General features: G+C 33.6%; 1 protein-coding gene across 5 annotated transcripts in view; it reads left to right on the top strand.

Moving 5' to 3' along the window:
• DPP10 (dipeptidyl peptidase like 10) overlaps positions 1–16,101 on the top strand; it is a 1,432,672-nt gene that overhangs the window by 1,330,645 nt on the left and 85,926 nt on the right. For all 5 annotated transcript variants that reach the window (XM_063631313.1, XM_055262569.2, XM_055262570.2 and 2 more), the window contains 2 exons: positions 2,407–2,504; positions 9,605–9,728. In XM_063631313.1, coding sequence (XP_063487383.1) covers positions 2,407–2,504; positions 9,605–9,728 — 222 coding nt within the window. The remainder of the gene's footprint in view (positions 1–2,406; positions 2,505–9,604; positions 9,729–16,101) is intronic.

Below are 16,101 nucleotides of genomic sequence, written 5' to 3'. Positions count from 1 at the left end.
TTTTAGGCACTTTATATAAATCTTTTTATTAGTTTGAGATATTCTTATCTACAGACAGGAAACCTTCAACTCAAAATTTCTGATTTGTGACATATTCTCAAAGAAGTGTTTGTCTCATTTTTGACAAAATAAGACAAATAAAATGATACTTCAGAATCTTTAGCATGTGCTCATAGCCATGCCAAGTAAATGACAGAGTGAACATTTGGACTCAGGTTTCACGGACTTACACATTAAGCTAAGCCTGTTCTCAAAATGTGGTCCTTTCACCAGCATCATAGGGTATCAGCTTCATGCTGGAGGTGGACTGCCTTCGGCAGTCAGTAGCTTAACAAGCCCCTCGGGACCTCTGAATGATTGTGATGCTGTCTAACTTTTGACCATCACTGAGCTGTTACATAGATAGATATATAAATAGATAAAGATACAGATAAAGATCAATGTTTTATTAAAATTTGCACACTCATTATCTGGGAATTTTGTAAAAACAGATTTGTAGGCCCACACTGAGAGATTCTAATTCCAAGTCTGAATATAGGTTTCAGTTGGGGTCCAGGAATGCGTTGCTAAGGTTCCAGGAGATGCTGATTGATGCTGTGGTCCAAGAACAACACTTTGAATGGCACTGCTAATACTGTGTCAGGCTCTAAAGTTTAACATACCTGACCCAGCTAGAGAAATGGTAGGCTAAAAATTAAATAGATTAAGGCCATTATTTTCAGGGAGAAACATGAAAACTAAATTAAAACAAGAATGATGTGAAAGAGAGCTCCTAAGAGTCACAGAAGGCTAAACTGCCCAAAAAATGTTCCCAGGCAGTGTTGGGCTTGGGAACAATGAAAAGATTTGCAGATTCTGATACCAGAGCCTTTGGTGTGCGGCAGCTCATAGCTTATCTTCCAGGAAGCCCTTTACTCTGTGAACCAATTTCATAATCTCTCTTAACAGTTACCTCATTTCTGTAGTGGAAACCTTTCCTGACTTCTTTCTTTGGCTCAAAATTTCTAACCTATGAATGATGTACTTCCACAGATGTGCTAGTCTCTTTTGATATCCTAACAAGACATTTATTGAGGAACTCTTGCTGGCTACTGTTGGAATATATTATGTTGATTCTGGTCCTGATTTAACTAAAGGTTTTGTCAATGCCAATTCCTTAAACATGGATCTTCATCATTTTTAAATCAGTTTTATTCCCTTTAGGTTTTTATCTGATTTTTAAATTCAACTCACATTTAATTTCCTTTTTCTTTTCTATATGTCTCACGTGGACTTCTTTAAGCATCAGCCACATCATAAGGATAATGGCATATTGTTTAGAAGCATATTAAGCCACAAGTAATCAAGCAATTTGGTACATCATTGATATGGTTATTCATTCATTCATTCCAACTGCTTGAAATATGTGAGTGAAAGTTCTCATTCCTTACTCACAGTGTATTTGGCAAAACTTTGAAGGCAATTGTGTTGGAATAAACAGAAAGCGCAATATTCACGTTGTAGTTAAGAACATCCTGGGTTTAAATACAAACTTTCTTAGTTTTAGGTATTTCACCTTGCACAGTTTCTTAGATTCTCCATTGTGACCAAGAAAATGTTTATGTCTTACGACTGTAGTAGGGACATTTAATTTAATAATTTGTGCAATGCCTTTAGTGTCTACTATGTGCCGGAAACATACCAACTACTATGCCTGCTAGTTATTATTTATTTAATAAAGTGTTGATTCACTGAACTCAAATTAAATTATCCTTGCTATCCTTGCCTTTCTGTTCCTCATGCCAGGTACTCAGTGAGAACAGTCTGCCCATGGCCCACCTCCCAAGGGTTGTCAATTATGTAAATGAGTCACCCCATATAGTAATTAGTAATGTTTAAAAGGAAATCCCGGGAGATTAATGTGATAGCATATATTAGGCTTTTGGAATTTTAAGCATGGGGCACCTGGCTTGGGTAGGCTTCTTTCTTTCTTTCCTTTCTTTTTCTCTTCATTTCTCCTTTTTTTTTTTTTTTTAATTAGCCAAACCTTCTTCCCATTGCATTTCATATCCTCTAATGTGAGTAGCTACTTGATCTACTAGTTTTTTTGTTTGTTTGTTTGTTTGTACAGCCAGCCCTTCTGGTGCCATTTTAGGGAAAGAACACAGTAGCACTGCCTAATGAGTGAAGTCATCACGATTTCCTATCACCTTTAATTGTCTGATGAAAATGCTTGAGAAGCAGCAATCTTCAAAAACAATTGAAAGTAATCATGTTGTTGAATTTAAAATCACTTCTACTTCAGAGAAATTAAACTTTTTTTCTTTTCTAACACAAAACAGTAAATGAATCAAAAATCCTTTTCTTTTTTACCCAATATATTCTAATGCTTAATGTACTTGCAATACAACTTTCATTTTCTCAAAGGCAGGTCAAGTGAACCCAACAATAAAATTATATGTTGTAAACCTGTATGGACCAACTCACACTTTGGAGCTCATGCCACCTGACAGCTTTAAATCAAGGTATGCAATTTCAGTTTCACTTTTATGGGGAAATAAGATATTTTCACTCCAATTATCATTTTGTTGCAATTTAGAGAGAGATGTCATCAGCTCAACAAATCCACTTGAAAATAAAGCTGAAGTTGCCTACATTAGTGAGGAATGAAGTCATTCTCAGTGTCTGGCTCTTCCTAAGACGCATTTAGCTCCAAGGTGATTATAAGCACCATACAGTGACTGAAGAGGCTGATACTGAGAATTAGGTCTTTTGCTGGAGATGTGACAGAGATGGGAACAAAGGATCATTTTCCGCTGAATTTTCTTCAAGAAAATAGTTGCATGTGCCATGTTGTTACAAACCTGCACATTGTGCACATGTACCCTAAAACCTAAAGTATTATAATAAAAAATAAAAAATAAAAAAAAAGAAAATAGTTGCTCCATATTTTTTTTGAAGGTGTTCATTAAAAGTGTATAATCTCTCTGGAATTTGTGAGTTTTTCCAACTTTCTCCCCACAGTTTTGCCAAAGATTCTCTAGCTTTCTTCTCCAGACAGAGACATGTAAGAAATTTTTTTTCAAAATATCCTATGTATGAAATACTTATATTTAATTTAAGAAACTTGATCAGGGAGAAAATAAACAGATTTTATTGGGTCAGAAGCATAATTTTAATATTAGCAAAATCTTCAGTATTGAACAACTAATTATATAATCATGTGTATTTTGAAATCCAGCATGGTTTCATACTTCAAAAGTGATTCTTTCGAATACTAGAGTCCTTTGGAAATTTATCACAACCCTAGAGATGGGATAGGCAGCTGATTTAGAAAAATGTTTTCACATTATATTGAATGATGTGGGGCTAAGTTCAAAGTTTATTTTGATGATATCGATAATCAGGGTGATTGGTTCCAACAGATATTTCATTCAAATGTTGTTTCATTGACATTATTTAGAAAAAATTTCATCCCGGTTGGTCATTTTCACAGAGAGTGCAGCCTGATGTGTGTGGAAATTTTACCTACTTGAAAAGGTAATAAAGGTTTACGGAAGCTTACTCCAGAAGACTCTCATTAACTACCTAATATAAACTTCTCCTTCTACTGATGGAAAAGATAAATCCCAGTGAGAGTAAATGATTTAGATTAGGGGCTCAGGACTGACTGATAAGAAAAGTAGAAAATGAAGTAAGGCCTCTTTCATCAGGTTACAGAGCATTTCATCCACGTTGGGTGGAAGACCTTAATAATAGGCCTGAATTGACATATAATGTAATAAAGTTGACCAAATCAAATAATAGCATTTATTTCTGAGCTTGATCTAGCAGCCATGAATGGTTACATTACAAATGAAGCAATGATGGATACTATTGACATTTTATCCGGTCCTTAACTCTTATCTTTTTCTCTGGTTTGTTTAATGCTATAGAATAACAGAAAAGGGAACTAGACTAGGAGTGTTTGAGTCACATGTCTACCACCATTTCATTTGTCTCATTGGATAAATCACTTTACTTCTCTCAGGGCTGAATCCCCTTGTCTTTTTTTTTTTTTTTTTATGAGATGGAGTCTCACTCTGTCACCCAGGCTGGAGTTCAGTGGCACAATCTCGGCTCACTACAAGCTCCGCCTCCCAGGTTCACGCCATTCTCCTGCCTCAGCCTACTGAGTAGCTGGGAGTACAGGCACCTGCCACCACGCCCAGCTAATTTTTTGAATTTTTAGTAGAGATGGGGTTTCACTGTGTTAGCCAGGATGGTCTCAATCTCTTGACCTCGTGATCCGCCTGCCTTGGCCTCCCAAAATGCTGGGGCTACAGGCGTGAGCCACTGTAGCTGGCCCTGCTTGTCTTGAAATAAAATTTCTAACTTTTTTCCTTTCAAAAAAAATGTTTGCAATGGGAATCAATTTTACAATATCCATGTTTCTTTCTAAAAGGAGCTCTTGATTCCTGACCTTGATTTTTGTTACCTATTTGTATAAATAAAAACATATATAAATTGAATTATTAAGAACATACTTTCTTCATGTCCTATTAAGTTAATCAAATGTCCTCTCTTCTCTTTGATGTTTGTGTTGTGTTCATAGCATAGCTACCTGTACAGTTTGAAATACTGCCTAAACTCTCAATAGCAGAATATTTAAATAATTCATTTTATAATAATTTACATGTTTATGGGTTTGTTTTTAGTATGTTACTTAAGCATCTGGTTTATTTTTATAATCTTTAGGTTATCTGTGAATTGACAGTCAATAAGTGGATCATATTATGTTTCTCAGTACAGTTACAAACTATCATTTTTTCCTTTTCAGTTTCTTTTTTAGTACTTTTTTTCTGCCACACCTAAACCGCAAATACGATCATCTCTTAGTTTTCTTCTCTTAATAAAATCACCAAAATGACTACAATAATAATTGAATACATATAGGATTATGTCTACATAAGGAGGAATAATAGATAAATATAGAAAGATTTTTTTCATGACTTGCACTACCTTATAAAGCAGATTCTCTGACCTCCACACTGGAGAACAACATTTTTTTGTTGTTTGAATTGAAGATCTTAGGTCCTTTTTTGGTCTGTCTGATTATTTGGATGATTGGTTTACTTATTTATAATAACTAGTGTTTATCACTGTAATAGAAAAAGTTCCCCAAGCTAGTGTCATTATCATTATCCCTTCAACCCAATACTTATACTCACCAAAGACTGTAAAATATATTTTAATTAATTTATATGATTTAAAAAGAAATTAAAAGGATAAGATAATCTACAGAAAGGCACAATTTCTTCTCCTAATTCTTACCCTCATACTCTCTTCAATTGTTTTATTTATTTATTTATGTCTGATTCAGCTGAAGTCATTTCATCAATTTAGACAATGAGTGCAACTTTTCTTCGATAGTAATTCAGTTCAGACTCATCTCATCACCATTCAGTTTATCTTTATCTGAATCACAATCTGTATTGATTCTGAAAAGAATGTAGCATGGTGGGAACTAAGATAATGCCCCTTCTTGAATATCCCCAGAACCAGTGGGAGTTAGATGGGTTATCTCATCTTGGAAGGAAGAAACATTTTGCCAAAATGTTGTACTGTGCACTTAAGGTATTGCAGTCACCCAATACCTTTATTAGAAAATTTAAGTGTGAATTTTAAAATATATATTTACTTTCCAGGGAAATTTTATCTTATGATAATGAATCATGAAGATTTTCCACAGATTGGATAAGTCACATTAATTTGGAGAAGTGATACATGGTCATTTGTGTAGACCTCTCTAGTCTGAAGAGTAAAAGTAATGATTTGTCCTTGGTTTCTTCTTACTCTATGTCTTTTGCATTATTTTACTTCTTAGAAACCTTTCTGTAGTCACCTATCTTTTGTGACCCATTGTTCTCAACCTGCATCACTGATTTAACATGGTCATTTTGCCCCTGTGACTCTGGGCTTGACACTGTCATGCTTTCTCTCCCTATTTCTTTAAGTATATCTAGCCTACATCTCTTACTCTTCCAAAAAGTATCTGTGCCTTCCAAGAAAATCTAATTAATAAATTTACCCGTGTTCATGGAAGTGTCCTGAATAATCCTTCTGACAAGTAATGCATAGTTATTAACAGAGGTCTTTGGAGAACACTAGCTATAATTTGGTCATGAATACCATCACAATATACTTATGGGAAGACATCACAGATTATCTAGAAGAGAATGAGCTCAAAGTAACTACATTGCACAAATATTTTGGTGTAAACACAGAGCAATGATTGGACAGGAAGGCCGTGAAAACATGGTGTAACTGCTAACATACCTGTCTGCAGGTGATGCTGGGGCCTCCATTCCACATAACCTTGTGGACAATTAGATCTTCTGTGCCAGACCACCCAGCTGATAGAAAGTCTCTGTTGACTTGAGTGCAATCCCTCTCACTAGCTTGTCTCTGTCTCTGTGGCTCAAGAGGACCAGATCCTCGAGGACTTCCTGGGAAATCCAGAGCCATGGAGACTAGGAACAAGCAGGAAACCCAGTTATAAGAAAGGGACACTTCTGCTGGCCACTGGCCATGGAACACCAGATCTAATGTGTTCATGAGATGGAATTCCAGGAGGACAGCTACATCTGCAGCAGGCAGGCCAAGGAGTGTGACATTTCCAGATAAGAGTGCTTCCCTACTCCCTCATTCAGAGACAGCCTGAATACTTATGAGTAAGCATGATCAGTCAATATGAATCACAGGGAGATGTACACCTAGGCTTCTGGGTCACGGAAAGAAAGGATATAGGAAGTGATTGAGTTAATAGATATATCTTTCCTCCCTGCCTATGTGTCAAGCTCCACTTGAGCTTCCATTTTGGCTATCTCCAACACCTTCATACAGAAATTTCAGTGGTTTGAAATGGCCGTTTGTTAGACTTTACAAATTAAAATTTGTGGAGAGCTTTCATTCTTCAGATTGTGTTTACCATGTGCAAAGTCATTCTTGGGTATAAGCAAGGTTTATAATGAGGTATCTCACATCAGATTATGCTTTGCTTATGACCATAAGCCACATTATGTAAAAGCAGACACAATAATCATAATATTTAATCAAAGAGAAATATAAGTATATTGCTGTAAATTAATGATTTTCAAGTTAACAGTTTACAACTAGTTAGTGTTCCCTTAAAAATCAGTTATTCACCACATTTGTACTCGTTGGCTTTTCATTCTTTTCCAAAGATTAAATTCTTTTTTTTTTTAAGTCAAAATTTAGCACCTTAGCTAATAAATATATTCTGTCGTGCCTGTGAGGTGTTGCAAAGATGTTCTTGTAACATTTCATTTGAGACCAACTTTGAAAAGGAAAGCTCTCAAGATGAATATTTAAATTCTGTTTGGTTGTTGGTGGTATTTATTTTTAAAATTATTCATGTTAGTTTGTTACCTCATATTGCACAAAATATAATATTATGGCAGGTAATTGAGACAATTTCCGATTCGATTAGAAAAGTAACTATATATCAGTTCAATATAGATTTTACCAAAAAATATGACCTTCTTGATTTTGCAGTCTTTGGTTAGTTGTTTACAATATTCAAATTAATTTTTTACTCAAATTTCGACAACATTTATATCAATTATTCAGCATTTCAGCACTTATTTTCTGATTATTTATAGTACTATCATTTTTCTATAAGCTAAATTCTCTAGAAAAATCTATTAAAGGTTAATACTTCATTTTCTACTTTTTAATATTCACATCGCTAAATATAATGGTGTATGCAAAATAATTGACTTCATGAAACACAGTGAAAGTGAACAGGACACTGTTCTTTGCAGGATCACAAGGCCTGTTGATACAGACAAAGATTATACCTAAGCCAGCTGCATATTTGATTCAATGTTGCCTTATTAACTCTACTTCGGGCACTTTATGTTTTGATTTTACTGAGTTTAAAGGCAGTTTTCAAGCAGAGCTCAGCTAGTTGTGGAAGCTGCCAGATGTCTTGAAGAGACTGTTGAAAAAAATATGACAGGCTTCCTTGTATGTCAGGTTGTGCTTGCCCTTCTACTGACATCGTCACTTTGATAGGCTAACAGGTTTTCTAGAGGAAACGGTAGCTACTCGGTAATGTTAGATATGTAACATTCATGTGGTTGGATATCTAACCCAGATACCTCTAAAGATAGGCGGTTTGTATCAAGAGGTTATTTTTCTGTAGTTGATATTTTTCTAAGTCATATAAAACTAGGTTAATTAACTGTGGGGTTTTTTTTGTTTTTTTTTTTTTGAGACAGAGTCTTGCTCTGTCACCCAGGCTGTAGGGCAGTGGCACGATCTTGGCTCACTGCAACCTCCGCCTCCCGGGTTCAAGAGATTCTCCTGCTTCACCCTCCCAAGTAGCTGGGATTACAGGCATGTGCCACAAAACCCGGCTAATTTTTTGTATTTTTAATAGAGACAGGGTTTTACCATGTTAGCCAGGATGGTCTGGATCTGCTGACCTCGTAATCTGCCCGTCTTGGCCTCCCAAAGTGCTGGGATTACAGGCTTAAGTCACTGCACCTGGCCAAAACTAGGTTAATTAGTTTTAATACAGTACATTGATGACACTTTCCATGACACGTGGATGGCTGTTTCTTCCGAGATCAGATGAGATGGGGCATGTTCAGGATGGTATGGTTGTAGACTGGATGGCTATTTCTAAAGTAACTGATCTGTTCTGAAACTGGGCAAGTTTTTAGAAAAGTTTTCTTAAATTTTTGTCATAAATGGATGAGTATTGATGATTGCATTTTGTTGCGTGTGAGTTGGAAGCCTTGTGACATATTGTATACACGTCCAAACGTATGTGTTACAAAGGAAGATATATAAACTTTTTCCAGTCACCAGTTACCATGAGGACATAATTGGCCCCATAAATTATATCCTTATTATGCCAAGAATTTAATAGATTCTCATCTTCTTTGATTCATTCCTTGTTTAAAAATGTTTCAAATAAATAAGATAATTAACAATACAGAAAAAAAAATTATATATTAAAAATTGGGACTGGTCCTTGGTCTATAACTGGCAAAGACCAAAACAAACCATTCATACCTTGGTAGCCAAAGTCCCCATGTATGAAGTGAAATAACACAGAGGTTATGTAAAAGATATAATTATTAAGCCAGGAATAATCTTTGCCTTTTAATTGGAAAAGATTTTTCTTGGTGATTCATTGACTGTGATTTTAAAGAAAAAAATAACATACCTTTATAAATGTATACTTGTTCTGCCCTTAAAGGGGTACTAATCAATAGAAAATTTTCATAAATGTCTAGCATGTGATTGTTTTGATTTTTCCAAGAAATACTCTTCTGGGAAATAATTCACTCTCAAATTTTTTCTCAAATTATCTGTATATTTGTATACACATGTATACATCCATGTGAATACATACATACACATATATTTGTATTTATATATGTAAATATTGAAAAGAGCACATATCTATCTCTCTATACATAAATTAATATGAAGCAACATTCTTGTAGTGGTTCTGTTATTCTTATATATAAAATGGCAAATGTATATTGTTGGTACTATATCAATGCTCTGGCTCTAAACATACGTTTTAATTTTGTTTCCAAACTAGAGAATACTATGTCACTATGGTTAAATGGGTAAGCAATACCAAGACTGTGGTAAGATGGTTAAACCGACCTCAGAACGTCTCCATCCTCACAGTGTGTGAGACCACTACAGGTGCTTGTAGTAAAGTGAGTATAATGTACTTTTCTTTTATGCCTAAAACGAAGTAGCTTATGCAACTTTACAAAGGGGAATCAGGAAATGCTTTGTACAAAAAAATTCAGTGTTTAACTTTTAAAACTATTAGGAAAAGAATTATTCTATTAAGAATCTATACTTTAATTTATAAAGCTTCCAAACTTTGAAGTGAACAATATTGATGATAAGCAGAAGAGAACAAACTGAGCTTTTGAAAACCAAATTAATTTTTATACGGCATGAAGTATAATCCAAGCCACATCAGCTTCTTTCTCAGATATGGAATTTTTCTCCATATTTTGTCTTTGATTATCTTGAGAATAAGAAGTTTCTTTCCTATCTTCTTTAAACATATTCCTTTTCATTTTTTCTCTAGTTCAGGTAGATCTGATAAAATAACAGTGTTTCTGTCCTGAAATTAAGTAAAACAAGTAAAAATTTGGTTCACGAACTACTCTGTTTTGAAATCAGGTTACATTTCAATTCTTAATATCAGTTTTTGTAAACTCTGTAGTAAATTCAATGTGTCATTTTTAAGATTCCTGGTACAGAAAACATTGCAGTAAGTTTAAATGGTTATGTGTATGGTATTTGGGTAAAGCATTTTTAGATTAACAACTGAATTTTCAAACTTCTGTTCTGGAAAAGATGGAGTAGATGTTACCTGACTAGCTTTTCTGTTGTAAACAACTGTAACATTGTACAAAATATACAAAATAACTGTTTTCAGATATGGGACATTAGGAGGATCATGACCAAAAATGCTGAAATCAATTAAATGCACAAAATCAACCTTGCTATGACTTTCTATTCACAACACTTTTGAGACCAAATGGCTAGGAGATGAAGCCCGAGCAAAGCTAAAAGATCTTTGTGATCTAAGCAGACGGAATCAGAGTTTGAGGCTTTTTTGGTGACTAGCATTTATAGGACAGGGACCAGAGAAGTTGGAGCTTTATAGAAAAGGACTCCAGCAATCTATGAAGAGGACCCCTTAAGTATTAGGTTCAATGCTTAGCTGTGCACACATATATGCTTCCACATTGTCTTAAAGAAAACAACACTAAAAATTTTTGAAGCAAATGAAGGATCTGCAAGTTGCAAAGTGCTTAGAGACATTAGAGTTCTGAACAACAATAGTGAAGAGATCTCCCCGAAAACCCCGGGTATTCAACTGAGAACACAGAAAGAAAAAGCATTAGAAGTAGGGCTATTCTAGACAGCTTCTAATCACCTTTCAGTTACACTGTAAGGTATCAAGTTCATCTGCCTGTAAATTAACTGTGTACTCTAGGACAAAGTTTACATTTTTAAAGGGAAAATTACAATTAATAAAGACTATAAACAATGTAGCATTTATAATGTCAATCATATGATCAATACTATATATGTAGAAACGTGGAAAATATAGCCTAGTCACCTTCCTCAAAAATATCCACTAAAAGCTGACCTGCAAAGGATAGTAATATTGGAATTAGCAGACACATAATGTTTTAAAAGTTATTAGAAGTGATAAATGTTTGAAGTGATGGATGTCTTAAATACACTGATTTGATTATTGCACCTTGTATACACGTATCAAAATATCACATGTACTCCAAAATATGTATGATTATTATGTATCAATAAAAAACTAAAAATCAAGGTATAAGTTAAGTACAATGAAGTGAAGAAATCTCACATGTGCAGTTAAATGAGTTTTGGTGAATGCATATATCCCATAATTCACACCTCATCATGATGTAAAACATCCCTATTATCCCAGAAAGTTTCTTTGTCCCCTTTGTCAATCAGTCTCAGTTCCCAGAGGCAACTACTATTCTGAAGTCTATTATAAATTAGTTTTCCATGTTTTTAAACTTCATATAAAAGCATTTATACAATAACAAAGTTATTAGAAATAAATCTAACAACTTAAAAAAGAGAATAGCTCCAATAAATAAACAGGTGAGAAATTTTAGTGGAGAAATACAAACTTTAAAATGAAACTAAAATTTCAGGGACTGAAAAATACAATGTTTGAAATGAAAACATGGAATAGACAATTCAGAAATAAAAACGTGTTTACAGAGAACTGATTTTCAACAAATGCATCAGAATACATATTAGGGAAAGGACAGCCTCTTTAGTAAATATTGCTGGGAAACTGGATGTCAATGCGCAGAAAACTGAAACTAGATTTGTATCTCTCATCATATACAAAATTCAACTCAAAATGAATTAAAAACTGAACCGTAATTTCCAAAGCTATAAAACTACTAGAAGAAAACAGGGAAAATGCTTAAGGACATTGGTCTAGGCAAAGATTTTGTGGCTGAGACTTCAAAAGCACAGACAACAAAAAGAAATGTAAATTGGTACAGCTATTATGGAAAACAGTATGGAGGTTTCTCAAAAAACTAAAAATATAATTAACATATGTTACTAGCAATTCTACTACTGGGCATTTATCCGAAACAAAGGAAATTAGTATATGAAATACATACCTGCATCTGATGTTTACTACAGCTGTGCTCATAGTAGTCGGGATGTAGAATCAACCTAAACATTCATCAATAAATGAACGGATTTTTAAAAAAGCACACATATATACTTTTTAAAAAGTATATACACACACACACACACTTTTTAAAAAGTATATATGTGTGCTATTTTAAAAAGTGTGTGTGTGTGTGTGTATATATATATATATATACATGAAACATTCCATTGTACATATACAATGGATTACTATTCAGCCATAAAAAGGAATGAAATTCTGAAATTCTGTCATTCATGGCAACATGGATAAGTCTGGAGGACATTATGTTAACTGAGATAGGTAAGTCAACACAAAGATAAATATTACATGTTCTTACGTCTATCTGGGAGCTAAAAGAAATTGAGCTTATAGAAGTAGAAAGTAGCATTGTGTTTTTAAGAGTCTGAAAAGCTTTGGAGGAAAGGATAGAGAGAAGTTAGTTAACAGATACATTACAGCTAGATAAGAGGATTAAGTTCTAGTATTCTGAAGCACTGAAGGTTGAATGTGGTTAATAATGATTTAGTGTATATTTTCAAGCAGCTAGAAAAGAGAGTGTTGAATGTTTAAAACACATAAAAAATGATAAATATTTGAGGTAATGGATATATTAATTATCCTGACTTTGTCATTACACATTTTTTACATGTATCAAAATAGCAGTCTGTATTTATAAATATATACAATAATTACATGTCAACCAAAAATAAAAGGAAAATACATCACCAAAGTGAATGTATGAAGAAGAATATTTGAATAATTTTACATCAGTTAAAGATAAAAATAAAGAACGAATTAAAGATAAATTTATTTAGTAAATTACATAAATTTAATTCATAATTAGAAACCTTGCCACAAAGAAAGCTCTAGAAGCGGGTGGATTGCATGACGGATTCTATCAATTATTAAGGAATAAATCCTGTAATTCCTTGTCTTGATTTGTTTTGTGCTGCCATAACAACCTACCACAGGCTGGGTAGTTTATAATGAATAGAAATTTATTGACTCACAGTTTTGGAGGCTGGGAAATTCAAGATCGAGAGGTTGGCATCTGGAGAGGGACTTCTTGCTGTATCATCCCATGACAGAAGGGCAAAGAGAGGGTGAGAGAGAGAGAAACAAAAGGAGGCTGAACTCGTCCTTTTATAAGGAGCCCACTCCTGTGATAACAAACCTACTCCCATAATAAAGATATTAATCCATTAATGATGGCAGAACCCTCATGGCCTAAATACCCCATAAGATTTTACCTCTTAATACTGTTGCAATCACACAATCACAATTAAATTTTAACATGATTTGGGAGTGGGGAGCAAATATTCAAACACTATGACATTCTCACTAAGGAGTATATGATAACATCCCTGTACTCCTTAGAAAGTGAAGAAGAAAAAGAACATTTCAACTAATATTATAAGAGTAGAATAATACTGATACCACAACTGGACAAGAAAAACACAAGAGACAACAATTGAGACTGATCTCTCTCATTAACACATGTAATAGTCTGTTTTCATGCTGCTGATAAAGACATACCCAAGACTGGGCAATTTCCAAATAATAATAATAATAGTAATAATAAGGTTTATTAGACTTACAGTTCTGCATGTCTGGGGAGGCCTCACAATCATGGCAGAAGGCAAAGAGGAACAAGTCACATCTTATGTGGATGGCAGGAGGCAAAGAGCTTGTGCAGGGAAACTCCCATTGTAAATCCATCAGATCTTATGAGACTTATTCACTATCATGAGAACAGCAAAGGAAAGATTCGCCCCCATAATTCAATCACCTTCCACCGGGCTTCTCCCACAACACATGAGAATTTTGAGAGTTACAATTCAAGATGTGATTTGGGTGGGACACAGCCAAATCATATCAGCACAAATATGAGAAAGTCCTTAAACATATCAGTACTCAACTCCAGTATTATAAATAGAGGATAGTGCATTTTGATCAAATGAGGTTAATCCCAGGAACTTAAGATTGGTTTAATATTGAAAACCAATCAATATAATTTATTATATTAAGAAAAAAAGATGAATTAAATATCTTGGTAGATGAAGAAAAAGCAATTGACAATATTCAAAACCAATTCATGAAACTTTCAACATAAATGAATAACAAGAAACATCCCCAATCTGTTAAAAGATACCCATAAAGTACCCCCTTACTGAATATGCAAACACTAACCTTATTCATGTTAATATTAGCAGTGAGGTAAGGGTATCCATTCTCAGTACTGTGATGCAAACTTTACCAGAGGCCCCACTCAGAGTAACTTAGCAAGGAATCAGTATAGTGTTAGGAAAGGAAGAAGTAAATCTGTATTTATAGATAACACAATTGTGTACATTAACAAAAAAGCCTACAATAAACCCTAGAATACAAAATCACAATTTGTTAGGAAGCAAATGGAGTAAAACATAAACAAGTGGCAAGTAAGTCCAGAGGGTATTCAGGTTTCTCAAACCAGTCTTCTAACTTGTCTATAAGTTTGTACTTGTTTCAAAATAAAGAATGAAGAAACAACAAAACATAAGTTCTATGTTAGTGATATTAAGAAAAAAAAATCGGTTAAAATACCATTAAAACCCTTAAAACTTTAAATACACAATTATAAACTTAACAAATATTGTGAAATACCCCATACTGAATACTACAACATTGCTAAAAGGCATTTGAAAGACCTAAATAAATGGAAGCTATTCCATGTTTTTAAATAGAAAAGATTAATATTGTTAAGATATTAATTCTACCCAAATTTAACCATAGTTTTAATATAATACCAATTAAAGTCCCTTCTGATTTTTTTTTTGTAGAAACAGACAAGCTGTTTTTAAAATTAATATGGAAACAAAAAATACCTGAACAAGTCAAAGCAATCCTGTAAAAGAATAGAATTGAAGGAGTTATCCCTACCTGATTTCAAGAATAAATAAAAAGCTATGAAAACCTGGAGATGCTAATGGAGGCATAAGGACCACAAATAGGTCAACTAAATTGAATGGTTTCCAGAGAACAGACCCACATTTATATGATTGATTGATTTTCTACACAGGTGCTAAAGCAGTTCAATGGAGAAAAATAGTGCTGAAAAAATTGGCATCCCTACTGGATAAAAAAAAATTGATGTTTGACATCTCATATCATATTCTAAAATCAATTTGGGATAAATCATAGCCCTAAATTTAAGAGCTAATACTGTCAGTGTCCTAGGGGAAAATATGAAATAAAACCTTACTATAGTGAATAAGCCAAAAAATCATTAATTATGAAATAATAAATTGGACATCAATAAAATTAGAAACTTCTCATCAAAGACACCATTAAGGAAATGGATATGCTAACTACAGTCTGGAAGAAAATATTTTGCCAAATGTGTATCAGAGAAAAACACAGATAAAGAAATTCTATAAAGAAATTCTATAACTCAATAATAAAAACACAACCTCATAAAAACATCAAAACATGTGAACAGTTACTTATAAAGAAAAAAGTAAAAATTTAAAAATTAGACTACATATATTGTAGTTAATTAGAGAAAGCCCTTCTAGACAAAGATATTGTAAATATTTCATTGCATACAGATAACTGCAAAGATAAATTAAAATGCTTTAATAGAAAATAGATCCAGTAATCCTATCATACTATTGATTTGACACCTTATTGACATTGTAATGTATTTTATTCTACGTATGGAGAGAAAAAGACTTTGCATTCTGTTAATTGAAATAATGAGACAAACAATAACAAATGAAGTTTTGGACTCTTATGGGTTCTACCAAAACTTGGTGGTACTAACAAGCAGTGGCATTGGTATCTATTTTATTTCTGTGCTTTAC

Source organism: Symphalangus syndactylus, chromosome 22, assembly GCF_028878055.3.
Source record: "Symphalangus syndactylus isolate Jambi chromosome 22, NHGRI_mSymSyn1-v2.1_pri, whole genome shotgun sequence".
Classification (NCBI taxonomy): Eukaryota; Metazoa; Chordata; class Mammalia; order Primates; family Hylobatidae; genus Symphalangus; species Symphalangus syndactylus.
This window is presented reverse-complemented; position numbering and strand designations above follow the sequence as displayed.